At 34.2% G+C, this 21,275-nt stretch overlaps 3 protein-coding genes and 1 long non-coding RNA gene across 4 annotated transcripts; all 4 read left to right on the top strand.

Annotated features, from left to right (window-relative positions):
- The first annotated feature begins 7,229 nt into the window (after positions 1 to 7,229).
- On the top strand, positions 7,230 to 8,578 carry LOC149986666 (uncharacterized). The gene is made up of 3 exons (XR_016500162.1): positions 7,230 to 7,329; positions 7,488 to 7,724; positions 8,159 to 8,578. It is a non-coding gene; the product is annotated as an uncharacterized LOC149986666 (long non-coding RNA).
- A 211-nt stretch (positions 8,579 to 8,789) lies between these two features.
- LOC141044754 (dynein-1-alpha heavy chain, flagellar inner arm I1 complex-like) lies at positions 8,790 to 10,901 on the top strand. Its single transcript, XM_090246296.1, has 4 exons — positions 8,790 to 8,805; positions 8,964 to 9,098; positions 9,704 to 10,188; positions 10,756 to 10,901. Exons 2-4 carry the CDS (start codon positions 9,066 to 9,068, stop codon positions 10,892 to 10,894), a joined length of 657 nt encoding a protein of 218 aa, XP_090102422.1. The 5' UTR covers positions 8,790 to 8,805; positions 8,964 to 9,065; the 3' UTR covers positions 10,895 to 10,901.
- A 151-nt stretch (positions 10,902 to 11,052) lies between these two features.
- On the top strand, positions 11,053 to 12,811 carry LOC112275005 (dynein-1-alpha heavy chain, flagellar inner arm I1 complex-like). The gene is made up of 4 exons (XM_024504917.3): positions 11,053 to 11,247; positions 11,436 to 11,755; positions 12,265 to 12,371; positions 12,672 to 12,811. Exons 1-3 carry the CDS (start codon positions 11,061 to 11,063, stop codon positions 12,328 to 12,330), a joined length of 573 nt encoding a protein of 190 aa, XP_024360685.2. The 5' UTR covers positions 11,053 to 11,060; the 3' UTR covers positions 12,331 to 12,371; positions 12,672 to 12,811.
- Positions 12,812 to 13,376: 565 nt separating this feature from the next.
- LOC112275274 (dynein-1-alpha heavy chain, flagellar inner arm I1 complex) lies at positions 13,377 to 15,172 on the top strand. The gene is made up of 4 exons (XM_024505505.3): positions 13,377 to 13,481; positions 13,636 to 13,727; positions 14,104 to 14,421; positions 14,770 to 15,172. Exons 1-4 carry the CDS (start codon positions 13,442 to 13,444, stop codon positions 14,992 to 14,994), a joined length of 675 nt encoding a protein of 224 aa, XP_024361273.1. The 5' UTR covers positions 13,377 to 13,441; the 3' UTR covers positions 14,995 to 15,172.
- Positions 15,173 to 21,275: the final 6,103 nt, after the last annotated feature.

Here is a 21,275-nt window from a genome sequence, read left to right as displayed (position 1 = left end):
TCAAGCCTTCCAGACTCCTATTCCTCCCTCATTGTGGCATTGGAGTCCATTTCAAGGAAAGACCTTACTTTGGACTATGTAACAGCAAGACTAGCTCATGAAGTGACCAAAAGAAAGCAAAAGGATTCTATTGGGGAGCAATCAGCACTATTTACAAGACCAAGTAAGGCAAGTGTCCCTTCTCAACATAATATATCTAAAACTTGTTAAGTTATTGGGAAATCATGCCATTTTGCTAGAAATTATTTCAAGGCTAAGAGAGGAGAAAGGGAAAATGCCAACAATGCTTTTGATGACCATGGAGGTGAAGACTTTGCATTTATGGCAAAAGAAACTCCCTCCATGCTTGATATGAGCAAATGGATTGTGGATTCCGGATGTACCAAACACATGACTCCATACAAGTGTTCATTTAACACTTATCAACCAATTCTAGCCACCAAGGTTTGATTAGGTGATAATGGTATGGTACAAGCCATTGGAATGGGTACTATTATAGTAGAGGTGGTAGTGAAGGGCACAAGCCAGAGGATCACACTCAAGGAAGTGTTGCATGTGCCAAAGATGAAGAAGAACCTCCTTTCGGTGAGTAAACTTGTAACTCATGGATGTAGAGTGCAATTTGATATGAATGGGTGTTTTGTGAGAACCATGGAAGGCAAAGAAGTAGCAAAAAGAAATAGGGATGGAAATCTCTATATTATCAATTGCAAGAAGATCAATGGAGTGGAGGTTGCTGCATTTGCTGAATTTCCATCAAATATAGACAAGGTGGGCATTTGACATCAAAGACTTGGGCATTTGAATGCCAAAAGCATGAAGGAGCTTCAATCTATGGTAAGTGGCTTAGACCTTGGCCATTCTACCATGAATTTGGCTGGTGAGGGATGCATTCAAGGTAAACAACATAGGACACCATTTTCTAGCAGAGTTGCATCAAGAGCAAACCAATTACTCGAGCTTGTGCATTTGGATGTTTGTGGACCTATGAGGACACCATCTATGAGTGGAGCAAGGTACTTTGTCACATTTATTGATGACTTCTCAAGGAAGGTATGGATTTACATCATCAAGGCCAAGAGTGAGTGTTTTGCCAAGTTTAAGGAGTGAAAAGTACTTGTGGAGAAGCAATGTGAGCACAAGATTAAGGTGCTCAGATCGGACAATGGAGGTGAGTATTTGTCTCATCACTTTAATGAATTATTGAAACATGAAGGCATTGCAAGACAAACCTCCACTCCCTACACCCTACAACAAAATGGAGTTATTGAAAGAGCAAATCGCACCATTGTGGAGATGGCTAGGAGTATGCTTCATGCTCAAAAACTTGGGTATGAGTATTGGGCGGAAGCTGTGGTAAATGCCGTGTATACAAGAAATAGGTGTCCCACAAGTGCACTTGAAGGAATGACTCCCCAAGAAGCTTGGACTGGTAAGAAACCTTGCATATCTCACATGAGAATTTTTGGATGCATTGCATATGCCAAGGTTCCAGATAGTATGAGAGGCAATCTTGATGCAAAAGGCACAAGATGTATATTCCTTGGTTATTGTGAAGGCACCAAGGCATATAGGCTCATGTGTTTAGATACCAAAAAGATCATCAAAAGTCGTGATGTAGAGTTCTTGGAGCATAAGAGTGGTAGTGAAAAGTGAGAGATGTGTCGAAGTGGGAGTAGTAGTGTGTTTGTGGACACATCTTCAACTCCAACAAACAAACAAGAAGATGAAGAAGAACATTTTCAAAGTGAAGATATAGATGAAGAAGAGTCCAACACTATGAAGAGTTGTATTTCAGCAAGATACAACAAAGACAATGAAGAGAATGAAGATGAAGAATACCAACCAACGAGTGAGAGAAGGAACTCCATGAGCCATACAAGGCAGCAAGAGGTGCAAGGAGGCTCATCTTCTTTACATGAAAGAAGATATCTAACACGTGAAAGAAGACCACAAGGTGAATGGTGGAAGAATCACATCTTTCCACAAGTAAGTGAAGACCATGCCAATGTTGCTCTTCTTGATGATCCATTGACTTTGTGTGATGCAATGAGGTGTGGTGATGCAATGAAGTGGGAGAGTGCCATGCAAGAAGAGTACAAATCTCTTATGGACAATGCAACATGGGAGTTGACTACACTTCCACCAAATCGTTCAGCAATTGGATGTAAGTGGGTGTTTAGAACCAAAAGAGATGCTATGGGCAATATTGTGAGGTACAAGGCAAGATTGGTTGCCAAAGGCTACTCACAAGTTGCTAGAGTGGACTTTAGTGAGACATTTGCACCCGTGGCCAAGTTCACCACCATTAGAACCATTGTAGCAATAGGAGCAACAATGGACTTTGAGATGCACCAAATCGACGTCAAGACAGCATTCTTGAATGAAAAATTGGAAGAAGACATCTACATGGAGCAACCCCAAGGATTCATTGAACAAGACAAACACAACCTTGTTTGCAAGTTGAAGAAGTCATTGTATGGACTCAAACAATCACCAAGAGCATGGTACCAACGTATTGATTCATTCTTTATGAATGAAGGTTTTGTAAGGAGTGAAGCTGACCATTCTTTGTATGTGTTGCAAGCCAAAGACTTCTTGCCGGTTGTGATTCTCTATGCACATGATTTAATCATCTTAAGCAACACAATGGTAAGATTGGATTGGTTGAAGAAGAAATTAGAGAGAGAATTTGAGATGAGTGATTTGGGAGAGCTCCACTATTGTTTGGATGTGGAATTCACAAGAAATAGAGTGTCAAAGACCATCACATTGAGCCAAAGCAAGTACATTGAAGAAGTGTTGAAACGATTCAACATGGGAGATTGCAAGCCCATTGGAACCTCTTTGGAGGCCAACTTGAAGTTGTTAAACCTCACGGAAGAGGAATATGCTGAAGTGGAGCATCAAATACAAGGCATACCATACAAGGCAGCAGTAGGCTCGTTCATGTATGCAATGGTGGACACAAAGATGGATCTTGCATTTGCAGTAAGTGTGGTAAGCCAACACATGGCAAAACCAGGTCCTATGCATTGGGCAACCATCAAGAGAATCATGAGGTACTTAAAAGGGTCTTTGAACCTCAAATTATGTCTTAGAGGAGATAGTATTGCATTACATGGATATTATGATGCGGATTGGGCTGGAGATGCAAATGATAGAAGGTCAACAATGGGCTATGTGTTCTTTGTTGGAGTGGGAGCCATATCTTGGAATTGTAAGAGACAATCAACCATTGCAAGGTCCACAATGGAGGCGGAGTATATGGCAGCAAGTCATGGAGCAATGGAGGCAATTTGGTTGAGGTTGTTATTGGAAGATATTGGACTTGTGCAATTGGAGGCCACTCCATTGAGGTGTGACAATCAAGGATGTCTTGCTTTTGCAAAGAATCCAAAGCATCATGCAAGAACCAAGCACATTGATATTCAGCATCATTTCATAAGAGAGGAGATAGAGATGGAGGTTATTGATATGATGTATTGTGAAACCAAAGACATATTGGCTGATTTGTTGACAAAAGCCTTGGTCAGAGAAAGACACAACATGTTGAGTAAGGCATTAGGATTGATAGGTAATTGACCAATAGCAAAGTGGGAGTGTTGAAAGAAAGTACTCTTCAAGTAGTTGATAATGGTCAAATAGAATATATGTATTGTTAGGGATATCCCATAATGTTAGTTGCTGGTCCATAGTGCTTTAGAGTACAAGGATAGGGCTGATCCTAGGTGATATCCCATATGGGTTGTAGGACTTGGTACCTTGATACAAGAATATAAGCAAGAGGTTGGAATGAGAAGAATTATCTCATACCACACTTGATTTGTGAAGTGCAACCTTGCTGGTCCTAACTTGCTTGTGTGGAGTTTAATTTCTATAATTCAATATTCCATGCTTCCGCTGGTCCTTTGCAATGGATTATGTGAGAAAAGTTGGCTTCATCCAAATTTGTGGCAATCATGCCAAAAGCCTTCTTTTCACGTCTTTTGAAGTCCTTGTTGTCCATAGGGCATGCATCTATGCTTGGAGGGTCTTCACTCTCATCTACATTATCCCAAAGGTCCAAAGACACTAACAAAAGCTCCATTTTGACCTTCCAATGGTAGAAATTGGAAGAGAGAACCATCTCATTCTACACTTCTCTTATGTGCAACCTTGCTGATTTCTACTTACTTGTGTTATGCTTATAGTATTTTTTTCTCAATAGGTTATGGGCCCACACACTCTTTGTTGTGCTATTCAAGTAAGTTGAAGTCATTTTCCCTTTGTTGCTTTTGTATGGATTAGATCTTATGGTATTTGTTGATCTTAGGTTTGTTGGTATAAGGAGGCTTTTGGTATTAAGCTTGTACATCTCTAACATTGCTTTGTGGGTTCTTATCTACTTGCTTTGTGAGGTTAAGACTTTGTAGAAAGACCTTGATAGTGTCTTTTGAGTTGGTGAAGTTTCTTCATTATTCTTGAGTGTTTTGATGAGAAAGTTGTTGAGGTAAAAGATAAAGATGAATAGATAATAGTTAAAGTAGAATAAGTTATCTCGTAAAAGATATTACCTTAGGTAAGTTGCTAATGGTCAAAGGCTTGACTCTTGGCATATAGAAAATGCATCCTATGGACATAGGATGCGATCAAGGACAAAGAGTCAAAGTCAAGAGGATAAAGTGTGTCCTAGGGAATATCCAAAGAACTAGGTAAGAGTAATTAGTATATGGCATAGGATACCCTCGTGGTATGTAAGATGCCATAGGATCCTAGGATCCTTGGATATCCTCGTGGTATGAGCCAAAGGATCCAAGGAGCATATGTGTAAAAGTCAAATGGTAGAAGAAGTCCTTTTAGGGCAACAACTACCATCTATTACTAACTAGAGTTGGAAGAGAGAACCATTTCATTCCACAGTTCTCTCATGTGCAACCTTGCAGATTTCTACTTACTTGTGTTATGCTTATAGTGTTCTTTCTCTCAATAAAAGAGATTAAGACCAGTGATTGTGAGTTCCATGAGGGTGCAATTACTTGAAGAAAGCTTCACAAGTTGAGTTGATAGTATTTCCAGTGAGATATCACTCTTTTGTTCATAAAATGGCATTCTCAGATTCTGCTAGTGCAAACTTCATTTGGTGATTTTAAGCTTTTAGAGACTCCTTTTCTCAATATTTTTTGATACACTCCTCCTTAGACATGGATCCTAGTGAGGGTGAAGGTTTGAGAGTGATTGAGAAGTTTAGAGGCAATAATTTCTACCATTGGAAGGTCAAAATGGAGCTTTTGTTGGCGTCTTTGGACCTTTGGGATATTGTAGATGACAGTGAAGACCCTCCAAGCATAGATGCAAGCCCTAAGGACCACAAGAACTTCAAAAGACGTGAAAAGAAGGCTTTTGGCATGATTGCCACCAATTTGGATGAAGCCAACTTTTCTCACATTATCCATTGCAAAGGACCAGCAGAAGCATGGAAGATACTTTGCAACATATATGAGAGCAAGAACTTGTCCAACATCCTCTTCACAAGAAGGAAATTCTTCACTTATAAGATGGAAGAAGGTGAAGACCTCATGGCACATGTTAATAAGGTAAAGGCTCTTGCAAATCAACTAACAATTGTTAACAAGCCTTTAGAGGATGGTGACATTGTCATGACTCTACTCATGAGTCTTTCCGAGTCCTACAACTACCTCATTGTGGCATTGGAGTCTTTGAGGTTGAAGGAGCTTACAATGGACTATGTGACATCAAGACTTGCATATGAAGTAACTAAAAGGGAAGTGAAGGAGCATCAAAGTGAAGATTCAGCTCTCTTCTTAAGACAATGTAAACGTACCTATTCCAACCAACGTAACAATGTGAGAAGCAATACAAGAACTTGCTTCATTTGTGGAAAACCGGGTCATTTTGCACGAAATTGTTACAAGGCCAAGAAAAGAGATACAGAAAATGCTAACAATGCATGTGATGAAGTTGGTGGAGATGATTATGCATTCATGGCAAATGGAGGCACATCTATGGCTGCCATGTCCTAATGGATCATTGATTCGGGTGCTACTAAGCTCATGACTCCATACAAGTGTTCATTTGACACTTATGAGACTTTTCTAACAACAAAAGTATGGTTAGGAGATAATGGCATGGTGCAAGCCATTGGAATTGGCTCCATTGTGGAGGAGATTGTTGTGAAGAATCAAATGAAGAAGATCAGATTAAAAGAAGTGTTACATGTGCAAAAGATAAAGAAGAACCTTCTTTCGGTGAGTAAACTTGTTTCTCATGGTTGTAAGGTACAATTTGATATGAATGGATGCTTTGTGAAGACAATGGATGGAGATAATCTTTTGAAAGGCTTTAGAGATGGCAATCTTTACTTCATCAATTGTAAGAAGGTGAATGGAGTTGAAGTGGCGGCATTTGCTGAATTTCCACAAGATCAAGACAAGTTTGGCATTTGGCATCGACGCCTTGATCATTTGAACGCCAAAAGTATGAAGGAGCTCCAATCCATGGTTAGTGGCTTAGATCTTGGTCATTCATGCACAAATCTTACTTGTGAAGGTTGTATTCAAGGCAAACAACAAAGAGCTTCATTTCCAAGTAGAGTTGCAACACGTGCAACCAAATTGTTGGAGATTGTACATTCTGATGTTTGTGGACCTATGAGGACACCATCAATGGCAGGATCAAAGTACTTTGTTACATTTATTGATGACTTTTCAAGGAAGGTATGGATTTTCATCCTTAAATCCAAGAGTGAATGCTTTTCAAAGTTTAAGGAATTTAAGGCACTTGTGGAGAAGCAATGTGAGTGCAAGATCAAGATGTTGCGTACAGACAATAGAGGTGAGTATTTGTCAAAGCATTTTGATGAGTATTTGAAGATTCATGGTATTGCAAGACAAACTTCCATACCTATACTCCACAATAAAATGGAGTTGCTGAAAGAGCAAATCGAACTATTGTGGAGATGGCAAGGAGTATGATTTATGCTCAAAATCTTGGGCATGAATTTTGGACGGAAGCTGTGGAGAATGCAATGTATACAAGGAATAGGTGTCCTACAAATGCACTTACATCAATGACTTCACAAGAAGCTTGGAGTGGGAGGAAACCTTGTGTTTCACACATGAGGACTTGTTAGGGACATAGTCCTTAGACCTTCTGAAAAGAAAGGTTCCAGTGAGTGATCCTTTAAATCTTGAGAACCTTTTATCAACTGAAGTTGAGATCAACACTTGGAACAGTCAAGGGCTTCCATCCAATGATCTTTCCATTCAGAATGGAATTCTTACTACCAAGGGCTCACGTTTCCCTCTTTGCATTGATCCACAGCTTCAGGTAAGAGACACATCCATTTAAATACTTATTTTTATATTCACTAAAACAATGTAGAAAGAAAATTTGAATAGCTATTAGAACATATTGAATCAGAGGTCATTATTCACAAAGCCAACAAAGTTAGAAGCTCATCCATGTAAGTGGCATGAAATGACTAGGCCATCAATTGGATAAAGAAAAAAGAAGGAAAAATGCTGGAAGGTCAAATATGAACATTTAATGACACAGATTTTCTGAAGCAGTTGGAATTGGCAATTCAATATGGATTCCCATTCATGTTTGAAAATGTGGATGAATACATAGATCCAATCATTGATCCCATACTAGAAAAAATTACAACTTCTGGACCAGGAGGAAGAAAGACTGTGAAACTTGGTGATAAAGAAATTGATTGGGTAGGATTTTCTGCTCTGTTGTTCTAACATTGTTTTCATACAATTTTGCTTAGCATTAAAAAGGATATTAGTTAAATTTTTAAAAATTATTCATTTTTTACATTATTAATAATAAATTAATTTTCAAAGAATGCTTATCTAGAAGCTAGGAAAATAGATAAGTTATTTTTTATGCATTCTCATTTCTTTATTTCTTATATTTTGCAAATTGTATCATTGTCCCATTGCACAGCAGGTTTTCATTTGTTCAAAACAATCATTACAGATACTTGTTTTGTTTTGTTTTGTTTTTTTTTTTCAATATATCCATCACATGAAAATTTGCAATGTCACTGCTTTTCTTAGTAATGTATCTATTTTTAAAAAATATCAGTTATCACAATCATCAATACAGTTAATGTTAATAACATACACTGTCTAATTTCCCTGTTCAGGATGAAAATTTCAGACTTTATCTTGTGAGTAAGCTGCCCAATCCAGAATATGGGCCAGAAATTTCTGGAAAGACACTGATTATTAACTATTGTGTAACAGAACAAGGTCTCTAAGCACAGCTTCTGAATGCAACTGTAAGTCTAAGAAAGATTTCTTTGAAATCATGCCATGGGAACACTAAATCTGTGATGTGTGGTTTGAAACTGAAATCAAACATTGCAAGGGAGTCTGTGCTTGGTTTGGGGGCAATGCTGTAGCAACATGGTGTAGGATAGCAATGCTGCAAATCACCTGTGTATCCTCCTCCTCCTCTTAGCACCCAGGACATGAATGTCACCTCATCTGGGCACCAATGAGCTGAGCATACTTTAGAATGTATCTACCAGTAATCTTAAGGGTATTTGTTCCTTACTTTAAAATGAACACACACACACACACACACACACACACTTTTTTTTTGTCACAGCCAAGCTCACGATCAATAATTGAACGAGAGTGGAAGGCATTTAAAATATTCTTTAGTTGTTTTGAAATTCATTAGGTGGGACATGAAAGGCCAGACTTGGAGCAACTAAGAGAGAAGCTGGTTATTGAAACTGGTGAAAACAAGGCATTATTAAAGTAACTTGAGGACACACTGTTACAAGTAATTTTGTGATTTTGTCCACTTGAGTTTTCAGTGATAAGAAGATATCTTCTGTTGTTTGAGATTTGCTTACAATTTTATTACCATAATACAGATTTGTTTTTTACCATGTTCTAAATTAATGGAGATGGAGGTGTTTATGGGTGTCATGTGTTAAGGAACTGAGTGCTGCCACAGGAAATATCCTAGATAACCATGAATTAATTGCAACACTAGAGATCACTAAATCAAAGGCAAGTGAAATCGCAGTGAAGCTAGCCATGGCTCAAGAAACATCTGTTGAAATAAACATGGTATGCTCTTCACCCATTATCACACAATACGATGGCTTAGCAGCCATTTCCAATTGCAAACTAGTTCTATTCAATGATCAATTTACTGTTTGTCTTTCAAGATTTAAGGCACAGTGGAGGTCATATTTATTAGATGTAACTTGAAGTGATCTGTATAAAAGTATTAAACGAGGCTTGGATTTTTGGGATACAATTAATAATGACATTATTTTTTTAATGTTGAGGCCTTAAAGCACCAATTCAAGACATGATTTTAGACCCTTAGCCACTTATTTTTTAAAATTTTACAATTTCAATTTTAACATCAAATCATACTACCAACAGTCCTTCAACTTTCATTTAGGATTTTGTAGTAGTGCTGTAATTAGTAGTCATCAATTATAATTATATCAAGGCCTTGAGATTGCATAATCTGTTAAGATATGTGCCTTGAGGAATAAAAGGTATTATTGATGATTCAACTACTCATGATTTTGCAAGCAAAATGTTCAGTCTTGTCGTGAACATACACAAGTTTTTTTCTGATTCCTTGAGAGAACATAAGATAGGGAGATTGAGGCAAAGGTTATGGTGTATTGATGATGAGGATATGGATTTTGTTGCAGCTTCGGGAAAGGTATTTTCCTGCAGCCAAGCGAGGTGCCATCTTATTTTTTGTGCTGAGCAACCTCTCTGCCATCAACAACATGTATGAGTACTCTTTGAATTCATTTCTGGAGGTTTTTGGCATCTCTCTTCCTACTAGCCAGAAGCATAAGACACTAGAGGGGCGGCTGAGTAATATCATGGATGCTTTGACAAGTGACCTCTACAATCATGCATGCATGGGCCTATTTGAGAAGCACAAGCTAATGCTGTCTTTCCAGTTCACCTTGGGTATTCTCAAGGGGGACAACCTTCTCAATCAGCAGCATCTGGACTTCTTCCTTAAGGGCAACTTGTCCCTTGAGAAGGCCCTCAAGCCCAACCCCTTCCCTACATGGTTCTCTGAGCAGGGATGGCAGGACATGACTGCCCTCTTTGCCTTGGCTCCAACTTTCCATGAATTGGGCCTGCACTTTGAAGATCATGAGGAGGAATGGCAAGCTTGGTAATTCACCCCTGACTCCATCATTCTTGCTTTGCTCACCATTTTTACTCCTTATATCCATCCATCCATCCATCCATCCATCTGCCAAAACACTTTTCAAATCACTATAATGAGCATGTTAAGCAAATAGGATTTTATTTTATTTTATTTTAACAGTAGCACAATTGTTTGCTCCCTAGTGCACACATCTTGTCATCATGTTACACATGTAGATATCATCAAGTCTTGTATTCTCCAAGGCATTTAATTGTGTAATAAACCAGTGCTGGTTTTCCTCCACCCATTCTTTTTGGCTCTTTAGAATGACTCACTAGCATTTAAACTTCCCAACACCACAAGCATACATCTAAGGGTTCATTTTTTAAATCATTCATATTTATACTATGATCCATGAACATGATCTTGCTGCATGACTATCATCTTCCACAACTCATTCATTACTGAAGTTGGATGTTGTCATGTACACACTTATGAAAACATTAATATGAAACTGGAAGATTTCAGCATGGTCACAATTGAGCTGTGATGAGAGCATAAATATTATTATATTTTCAAAACCATGTGCAGGTATAATGAAGCCCGTCCAGAAGCAATGCCCATGCCTGGAGGATTTTCAGAGAAACTTGAAACTTTTGAGCAACTCATGGTCCTGCGTTGCTTCCGCATAGACAGAATCACAGTTTCTTTGACTGTACGTACTTGTTGAAACCATATATATATATATATATATATATATATATATATATTTAACTACAATGTGATGGTTATATGGTGATTGAATAACATTTGTATGCAAAAATTGATCATGACTTAGTACCAAATTGTTCACCACAATGCAATATATCTTGTGACAGTAATATGTGATGAAGGTCATGGGAGAGAAGTACATAATGCCTCCTGTACTAGATTACAAAGCCATCCACACTCAAAGTTCATCCATGATGCCCATAGTTTTTATCCTAAGTCCAGGTGCAGACCCTGCTTTTGACATATTCAACCTTGGTGAAGAAATGGGGTTCAAACCAGGGCAAAAGCTGAAATACATGGCTCTTGGGCAAGGTGACAACATCATGATTAAAATGCTTCTTCACACCTTATCACTCTAAAAACTGCCATGCCAAATGAATGTCCCTGCACCATTTGGTATTTTGAGTACCAACATGAATGACATCTCCATCCCTCTTCCTTTCATGAGAATGCAAATACCAACTAACAAGGAAGGTGGGGATGGCACTGGGGGGCACCAGGGATGGGTCCAAAGGCAGCAGAGCAGATAGAGCAGGGTTCCATGCGGGGTTTGTGGGTGATGCTTCAAAACTGCCATTTGCTCCCATCCTGGCTGAAGACCCTGGAAAAAATCTTGGAGAAACTAGTGAAGCCCCACAATGACTTCCGGCTGTGGCTGACAACAGAGCCCACATCCACATTCCCCCTGGGCATCCTGCAGCGGAGCCTGAAGGTGGTGGCAGAGCCCCCCAATGGACTGAAGCTCAATTTGCGCTCCTCATATACCAAGATCAGTGAAGAGAACCTTGCTGAATGCCCTCACTTTGCTTATCGACCTCAGGTGGTTCCCAAACTTCATCCTCCTCTGTCTGCCATCATGCTTCTCTTGGTCCTCCTCCCAATGCTAAGTGAAGATTGTGGTAAAGTGCACACTAAAACGAAACCTCACTTCTCCTACACATTACCCTTATTGGAGGTTGTTAGAGGAGAATTGACCAAAAAATCAAATCAAAGAATGTTATGAACAAGATAAGCACAATATGTGTGAAACAATCAAAATATCAACTTCCTCCCAGAAAATGTAGATATTATATTTTCTAACAATTTTCAAATTATTTTTACAATTGCTTATTGATACAATTTTCTCTGAAAATTTCAGAACCCTTTTTCATGCAATTCATCATTTTAAATGGGGTTATCATTACTATTATTATTACTATTTGAATAATATACAATGGTCAACTTACTGGATAAAACAATATTTCATACTTAGGATATTTTAATTTTCTATTAAAATATCAGATGCAGATTAAAATTCTCATTAACAGAATCAATGACAATATTTTGTAGGTCTTTGTGGTAGCATTTTTTCATGCAGTGGTACAAGAGCGGCGGAAATATGGAAGACTTGGATAGAATGTTCCTTATGATTTTAATGAAACAGACTTGCGTATTAGGTACAAGTTTATAGGGGGAAAAATAAAATAAAATAAAATAAAATAAAAAAATCTTAGTTTCACATCATCATATACATGCTATTATCAATAACTACTTTATTTAGAATTTAAAACATGTACATCAGAAACATATGAATTTAGACAGAATAAATTATTTTCATATCAAGTTTATGGTTAGAATGTAAAACATACTAATTTTATAAGTTTTTTAAAAAATACATGCTTTGGTACAAGAGAATGAGTATGTTTTATATCAATGCAAAGAGAAAATAAGGGGGAATGGTGGTGTTTTGGTTGTAGCTTGGCATTGATATCAACATATCTGAAAAAAGCATTTGACAACAAGGATGACCAAATTCCATGGGGCACATTGAGGTATTTGATAGGGGAGGCCATGTATGGAGGTAGGGTATCAGATTCCTTTGATAGAAGAATCCTCACAACATATCTGGAGGAGTACCTGGGGGACTTCCTGTTTGATAAGGTGCATCCCTTCATGTTCTTTGCCTCCACGGGTGAGTCCATTGTGTACAGGCTGCCAGAGACTGGGCACAGAGACCACTACATACACTACATTGGGGAGTTGCCTATTGTGCAATCTCCACAAGTGTTTGGTCTGCACCCCAATGCAGACATCAGCTACTACTCCAGCAGCACCAAAACCTTGTGGAAGGACTTGGTGAGCATGCAGCCTAGTGCAGCAGGTGGTAGTGATGGCACCCGCCAGGAAGACATTGTTGACAGGATTGCGGCTGACCTGCTTACCAAAATACCACTACCATTTGACCTCCCAGCCTTGAGGAAACAGATAGGAATCCCATCCCCTATGCAGGTCAGGATCATCATCCACAGCTCCTCTCTCCAGGATTTGTTCCCAATTCAGCCACTGCACAGCATTGCAATCTCTCTTGATTAAAACCAAGTGTTCCTATTTTTCTTTCCTAATAAATCATTGTTTAAATAATTGAAAGGTATTATTTGAATTCTGAATTTATTTTTTGAGTTTTGTCCTCAAACAACAGGTGGTGTTGCTGCAAGAAGTGGAGAGGTGGAACAGACTAGTAGATACCATGGGGAACAGCTTATTTCATTTACAAAGAGCTTTAGGAGGTAAGTCCAATGTGTGCCCTAGACCAATGCATGATCATCTGAGATTGAGGGTTAATGATAGAAAGGGAAGAGAAAGAGTAGGTTTCCAGGTCCCTTGCATCATGTCAGCCAATGCAGCAACAGACCCACTTTGACATGAGACTACATGGAACAGGTGAAATTGGCATGAGCACAGACCTTGATGACTTGTCAACTGCTCTCTTCAATGGAGAATTACCTTCCATGTGGCGCAAGATGACTGCACAAGTAACACATGCTTTGAACTGACATATCTCCCTGGTTTACACCTTCAGGGTTTGCTTTGTGGATTTCTCAAGCTTTTATTATTTTCTTTTTCTTCTTTTTAATAATTGTAATTTTTTATTTTTAAAAATACAACAAATAAAAAAATGATAACACTGAAGAGCTATGACAAAACATCCTCCCATGCAAGTACTATTTTATGTATTTGTGCATTAGCAAACAACAGATGATTTTTGTACATACTTTTCCTCTAAAGAAAAAAAAGGCATAGCATTGTTAAAACCATGGCATGGTGATGCTAACTGTGACCTGGATGCATCAATACAGATAGAAGTGTGAGAGTGAAGTGATGTGGTGTGGTGGATTGTGGGTGTTGTAGACTCAGAAGATGCTGCCAGCATGGATGGCATGGTTCCAAAGGCGCTATCAGCAATATAAGAAATGGATTGAGGTCGGAGAGCCAGTGGTGATGTGGATGTCCGGCCTCCACATTCCAGAGACCTTCATAGCAGCACTTGTGCAGAGCACATGCCGTGCCAAAGGATGGCCCCTTGACCAATCCAGCATCTACACACAAGTCACACCCTACATGCACCCAGATGAGATTAAGGACAAGCCCCAGGATGGATGCTATGTAACAGGGCTCTACCTGGAGGGTGCCTCTTGGAACCCAGACACCCTCATGCTCAGGACTCAGGTGCATCTCTCTCTCTCTCTCTCTCTCTCTCACACACACTCTCTCTCTTCTTTTCATACCCCCTAACACATTCTCTCACACCTTGTCTCCACCCTCTCTTCTCACACCCACAGTATTGTTCCACCTACATTCCCAGTAATTTGTTGGGTCCTCCTTTAACCCCAACATATTAATGCCAGTTAACTATTGGAATTGTTTTTATGCCCATGTTTTTATTGGGACTGTGCAATGTATTCATGTACTCTGAGTGAGGATGGGGTGAGTTTGGGAATTGTATTAGAAAGGAAAAGATTTTGTAGGATGTGTGGTTTTGATACAAGTGGAGGTCGTCTGTATGCCATATCCCAGGACCCCAAAATCTTAGTTGTGGAGCTCCCGATACTGCACATCATTCCCATAGAAGGAAACAAGCTGAAACTCACCAACACATTTCGAACACCTGTGTATGTGACACAAGCACGGCGGAATGCCATGGGAGTTGGTCTCATCTTCGAAGCTGACCTCTCCACCACCATCCACCCTTCCCATTGGGTGCTTCAAGGTGTTGCTTTGTGCCTCAATATTGATCATTGACTTGCATTGTATGTATCCATTGGGGCTGGATGAGTGGAGGTTAAAACTTTAAAATCATGTTTAACAGATGATGTAGTTACTTGCATTGTATGATTGAATTGGATTTAATGATATCAATTGTGTGTAACTGCACACATTTGTCTTTAATATATTTTTTTAATCTTTTTTTCTATTAAAATTTCAACAATTATTCAATTATTTAAAATTTTAAGAGAAGGGTTCTAATTAAGATTTTTTCAAATAAAAATAAAATTGCAGAAGGTTTTGAGATAGAAGCACGATGGTTTTTTTTTTAAAGTTTCATAAATTCATCCAACCAAAACTCATCCTAATCTATACAAAAGATCTAATCTCAATTTTTCATCAACAAAGCACACCACATCCAAATTCACAACTTCATCAAATTATTACATTTATCCAAAATTTTAATCTATTGATATAATTATTTATCCAAATTAAATTTCTACATTTTTTATAATCTTTCTTCTAAAGTTCATCTGTTCAAACTAACTAATAGACTTAGAAATCATCCCAATAAAGAACCCAAGGAGTTTAGTAATTCCAAGCCTATTATTGCATCCTTCAACATAAAATAACATACCACATATGCTACCAAGCTCCAAATTGTCATTAACTAGTCTTTTTAGAAAGCAAGACTGAAGGCGCATCCACTTTCCAATATTCATGGTCAAAGTTTTTTTAGATGCCTTTAATACCACCCCTCAGAGTTGATGATCTAATTTGGCAAGGTAACAAATCTTCTTCTACAAAATTAAACTCTACAACCTTATCCTTGATTTTTTTCCTAGTGAATCTAAGATTATTAGAATTATAACTTAACATAAAAAAATACCTTAAAATAATGAGCCCTTGGATTTCCTTGATCTTCTTCATCTTGCCTTCCAAAGTTTTATCTTTAATTGATTGCTTGAATTTAAAGACAGCACACTCTTTGCCAAAAACCAACATTCTTAGCACTCTTGGCTCTACTATTATTAATTTTTAGCTCTTTAAAAATAATACTTTATTAGCTCTTCAGTGAAACAAAGCTTGTTGATTTTCAACTTGTGAGAAATGAAAGTCATGCTTCTAAAATAGAACTACCAAATTACAAAGACAATATACTATCCTTTACTAAATGAGATATTGCTTTCTTATCCAAAATTCAAATCCATATAATTTAATGTTTAAAAAATTAAATTTATTTTACAATATTTATCTAAATTTTTAAAACTTAAATCTTGAAATCAAAATAATGAATTAAAAAAGATCAAAGTCACTTATAATGCATAGAGAAAATTTGGCATGACTTTGTTTATCAAAAAAATATAAAAAATTAAAAAAATGACTTGATTATATTAGCCCATGAGAATTCTTATACAAATGCCTCAAAATCTAAGAGTGGTGGCCAAATCTCCACCTTTAAATCCGAAAGAGCTCAAACTAAGATCCATAGTCTTTATTGATTTTAGGGCCAAAATTCAATGAAAAGTTAATAGCCATCAAATTAGTCTTAAAAATATTTTCTTAGCCAAAATAGTTCTATTGTTATCTTTAAAATACATTCTCTAATAAAATTTGACTATTCAAATGCCTTGATTTATGATAGATTGTGATACTTATAAAGATTAGAAGTATGGTAATTTGGATTGAAATTACATTATTTTAAAATTATTTTAAGTATCTTCTAAATTACTTCTAATTAACTTCTAATCAATTTTTAAATTAATTATGACATTATTTCTACTCTAATTAGTTTTTTAAAATACTATAGTTAAAAAAGTTATATAAATAATAAGATTTAAAGCTAAATTATCCAAAATCATCTAATAATTATGCTTTCACTTAAAAACACTCATTTTTAAGGTCACAAGAAAAATATACTAGGCTACTACAACTATATGATGTTATGACCAACTAATAAGCGACTTTAACTTATTAATCAAAAATATTATATTAATTATCTATAAATATATATAGATATATATAAAACAAAAATTTATATATTTTTTAATAATTTTAAATATATTAATTTATTTTTATTATTATTATTGTATTAAAAAAATTATACTTAATTAGTAAATTAGATTTAAAAAAAGAAAATAATTTCAATCATATATTAATATGTCAAGGACAAAGACTCGATGAGGGAAAATATACACCAAAAGGCTATCTCGATATAATAAGTCAAAATATAAACAAGTAGGTATATTAAAAGGAAACTGGAATGGCTATTGCCACAAGACAAGAAACTAAAGACTCTTGAACCTGGACTAGAAGCAAGAAAGGAGTTGACAAGAGTGAAGAAGCCTTCACTCTTGTCTCTATATATACTATCTAACTAGGGGCTACGTGGCGACGTTCTATAGGACCTCCAATATGTGTTGACTTTGTAGGACACATGCCTTGACTTACAAGGCTAGTTTTTCTACGTGTGGGCCACATAGTTAGCTTGATCTTCAAGCTAACAACATGTGTGGTACCTGGCCAACTTGTTGACCAGGTTTCTAATCCAAAAAGTCAATTAAAGACACCTATGAAGTCAAAGCAGCGTCTAGGAAGTTTCTAAGAAGCTTCTATATTAAATATTATAGAATTAAGTTACTTTTATCTAGTTTTACTTACTTCTACCTATTTCTATATGTAATTATTAGCTTACATGATTATGGCCGTGACATAATATCAAAGCTAGTTAATAGTTTTAGAATCTTTCTTAAGAAATATTTTTTATAGCTTATGCAACAAAATACTTGAAGTTTGAACCAAATAGTACAAATAAAATTTAAAATAATATTAAATATAATATGTTCCATTTCTTTGATAAATATTATATTTTTTATGGAATATATATACAATTTTAGTTATATTGTGAGTAAAATCTTATTTTTTTTGTATTTATTAATATACTCTAGATGAAGACTTAATTTGTAACTAAAATTCTAGATCGTTTCCTTAAATTATTTTATAATAGTTCTATAATATTTATTTTATTTAATTTTTAAATTATAAAATACTTAAAAATCTAGAATCGATGCCCTAGAAGTTATAAAATATATTGATGCTAAGAATTTTTAAAATTAAATAAAATTATATTTTATATGAAAAAATATTTTTAAAGATAAAACCGTTATTTACACTTATTTTTAAAAAATTATAATTGTTTCTTTTTTAAATAATTAATAATATTTTTTGAATTTTTATGACTTTTTTATCACATATATTCTGTAATTCAATTTCAAATAAAAATTTATTCACTGTTTGTAATTTAATTTAAGTTTAAAAGAAATATACTTGTAATATTTATGTATTTATATATAGAAAAATAATGTCATTTTTTATAAAAATTATTTTTAGTGCTAATATGCTACAAATTTTTTTTATAAAATAGAAATTTATTTAGTAAGTGAATGGATTTTTTTCTAAATTAATTAATTATTTTATTTATTAAATTATTTAAAAAATAAATATAATGACTTAAATTGACTCATTATTAGTTGGTAATTTTATTAAAGAAATAAAATAAATAATCCTCAACCAAGAAGAAATTTATAAATTTATACACAATAAAAGCATGAAATAAAAAGATTCTTTCTTCCAACACTCTTTACTTATACATTGTTGTGATATAGCACAATCATTAGGAAAAAGGAAAAAAAAAATGATGTTATTATTGAAGAACTTAAATGAAAATATTATGGCAATTTATGTTAGAAATATTGATAATAAAGAAGGAGGTAGAAAAAGTTAATAATTACTATTGCTGCTATATTATAAAAAGAATTTCTACTTAATTTATAGAGCAATAAATGAAGCAAATGAAAGAAGATAACAAATCTAATTCATATAGGCATATTTATAAAATTATTGAAAATAGTTTTTAGCAAAATTTACCTTAAGATACCAAGAATTGATATCATAAAAAGACATGTTGTAAACCAAGGTCAAAATTATAACTTGAGGCATAAAAACATGCACCTATGGCAATTCTAGGATTTTTTGGTTGATTGAAGAATGAAAGTTGAAAAAACCTTGTAAAAGGTTCTTTAAAATTTTATTTTAAGTCATTTGAGTTTGTATTGACTTTATAAAACCTTTACAAAGTTAAAATTGTTTTGAAGTTACTTTGGATTTTGAAAATCATAAAGGACTATATGATATGAAAAATATTATAAGATTTGTTTATATTCTACTAGTGAAATTTTGTAATTGCATGATTGATGTTTTATAGAATCTATGTTATATATTTAAGTTTGATTTCATGGTTTATTTAAAGGTTATTAGATTTCAAATATGTTGAAATTTGAAGAATTGGAGTTTACAAGACTAGTGAAAGGTTTTATGATTTACAACAATTTATTGGTGGAATATATTAATATTTTTTATTAATATTTTATTTAATTTTTAATTATATTAAATTTTTTGAAAGCCATTAAATAGTAAAATTAAGAGATATTGGCTCTAAAAAATTATCATTAAGATTAAAGAAGAAAATTGACCAACATCCAAGTGAATTTTAGAATTTATCTTCTATCTGGTGAATTCATCTTCTTTAAATTTTTTATGCTTATTTTCAACTTAATAATTGAAAGGTATAAAAATTTATAATCAAAATTGATAAGTAGATTATTTATTATTAGAATTTTAATTTATTATAGAATTTATTAAGAGTTTATTTAAGGTTTAAGATTTGATTAGAATTCCACTAAGATTTGATTTAGGATTCAAGATTTGATTAGAATCTGGTTTAGAATTTAAGATTCAATTAAGATCTGATTAGGATTTTTTAAATTTTGATTAGAATTTTTTTAGGATTTGATTAAAATTTGATTTAGTGTTTAGGATTTTATTAGGAATTTAAATAGGAGTTGATTTTGGATATAGAATTTACTTAGAGTTTATTTATGAAATTTTTTATTATTTCTTTAGGATTATTTGATATATATATATATAAAGATTAATTTATAATTTCTTTAAATCTCTTTTGTAATTTCTTTTAAACTTCTTTTGAATTTAATTAGAGTTTTTTTAGGATTCTACTAGAGTTGTTAGGACTTTTTTATTATAGTTTTTATTCTACGTTTTACAACCATGTGCATAACGCAATATCAATCAAACTTTTTACAATACAACAATGTTGTTATATATGTTCTTATGAGTGACTTACATCACTTAACTTTGTTATGTATCATTAGATATATCTGTAATATCTTTTTGGATTTGGCTTACTACAAAGATAATCCTTAGCAAATTCTTGAGGCTTCTACCTATATTTAAAATATTTCTTAATAGATCTTTTATTTTCTTCACATTATCTCTTGAACTTTGATCTAGTAGTATGGTGTTATAACACGATTATATGATGAAAGAAAAAAATATAGGTTCCATTATAAAATAGCCTAATTAAAAAAAATTAGAAAAAAAACATAAGTAAAAAATATGGTGGTAGTGAAAATATTGAGTATAAATATTTTTGTATTATTAAAAAAAAACTACTTATTGTGTATAATCATAAATAAAAAAATTAATTAGATTAAAAAATAAATAATATAGACATATTAAAAAGAGAGCTAAAAATAGTTTGTAGCAAAGATTACCTCATAATACTACAAATTGATACTTAGAAAAGACCAATAGTGAGTCAAGATTAAAATCAAAGCTTGAGGTATAAGACTCCACATCTAAAGCAATTTTAGGATTTTTTTGTTAATCAAAGAGCAAGATTTGAGAGAGGACTTTAAAAAATTTATTAGAAAGTTAATTTCAAATGATTTTAGTAAATTTTAGATTACAATTTTTTTTAATGTCAAAGATATTATATTAGTAATTTTGGATTTAAAAAAATAAAAGTGACTTTATATATTTGAGACTTTTTTTTAATATTATAGAAAGTTTAAGGGTGAAATTTCTGTAAGGTTGTAAATTTTCTTATTTAAAAGATGTTCTAAGTTTTTTAGATCAATTGAATATTTAAATTAAAGAGTATTGGAATATGATTGGATTAAGATCTTAGATACTTGATTTTTAGAATTAGTAAGAATTTCTATGACCTTGAGGAATTTCCTAATTGAATTGATGTACATCTTTTCTATAAAATTACTAAAATTAATTTAAAAAATTATTTATTTTATAATTTTGAAAGTAAATAAATTATTCATTAAAAAATGGTAGTACTAGAAGATCAACATTAAGGTTAAAAAAAGAAGATGGCTGATACATAATCAATAAGTTTAATTTTTGTATTTTTTTCAATCAATATATTACAATATATGTGAAGCTCTAAG

This window comes from Physcomitrium patens, chromosome 22, assembly GCF_059467195.1.
Source record: "Physcomitrium patens ecotype Gransden chromosome 22, ASM5946719v1, whole genome shotgun sequence".
In the NCBI taxonomy this organism is placed as follows: domain Eukaryota; kingdom Viridiplantae; phylum Streptophyta; class Bryopsida; order Funariales; family Funariaceae; genus Physcomitrium; species Physcomitrium patens.
The sequence above is the reverse complement of the archived record's forward strand: the minus strand, read 5'-3'. Positions and strand labels throughout refer to the sequence as shown.

Bases quoted from the DNA above. Each gene is read 5' to 3' on its own strand.
- LOC141044754 (XM_090246296.1), top strand. From the start codon at position 9,066: ATGGCTCAAGAAACATCTGTTGAAATAAACATG. The intron at 9,099-9,703 runs GTATGCTCTTCA...ATTTTGTTGCAG, and splicing joins CATCTGTTGAAATAAACATG to CTTCGGGAAAGGTATTTTCC. The intron at 10,189-10,755 runs GTAATTCACCCC...AACCATGTGCAG, and splicing joins GAGGAGGAATGGCAAGCTTG to GTATAATGAAGCCCGTCCAG.
- LOC112275005 (XM_024504917.3), top strand. From the start codon at position 11,061: ATGGGAGAGAAGTACATAATGCCTCCTGTACTAGATTACAAAGCCATC. The intron at 11,248-11,435 runs GTGACAACATCA...GGGGGGCACCAG, and splicing joins ATACATGGCTCTTGGGCAAG to GGATGGGTCCAAAGGCAGCA. The intron at 11,756-12,264 runs GTGGTTCCCAAA...AATATTTTGTAG, and splicing joins ACTTTGCTTATCGACCTCAG to GTCTTTGTGGTAGCATTTTT.
- LOC112275274 (XM_024505505.3), top strand. From the start codon at position 13,442: ATGGGGAACAGCTTATTTCATTTACAAAGAGCTTTAGGAG. The intron at 13,482-13,635 runs GTAAGTCCAATG...TACATGGAACAG, and splicing joins TTTACAAAGAGCTTTAGGAG to GTGAAATTGGCATGAGCACA. The intron at 14,422-14,769 runs GTGCATCTCTCT...GCCATATCCCAG, and splicing joins CCCTCATGCTCAGGACTCAG to GACCCCAAAATCTTAGTTGT.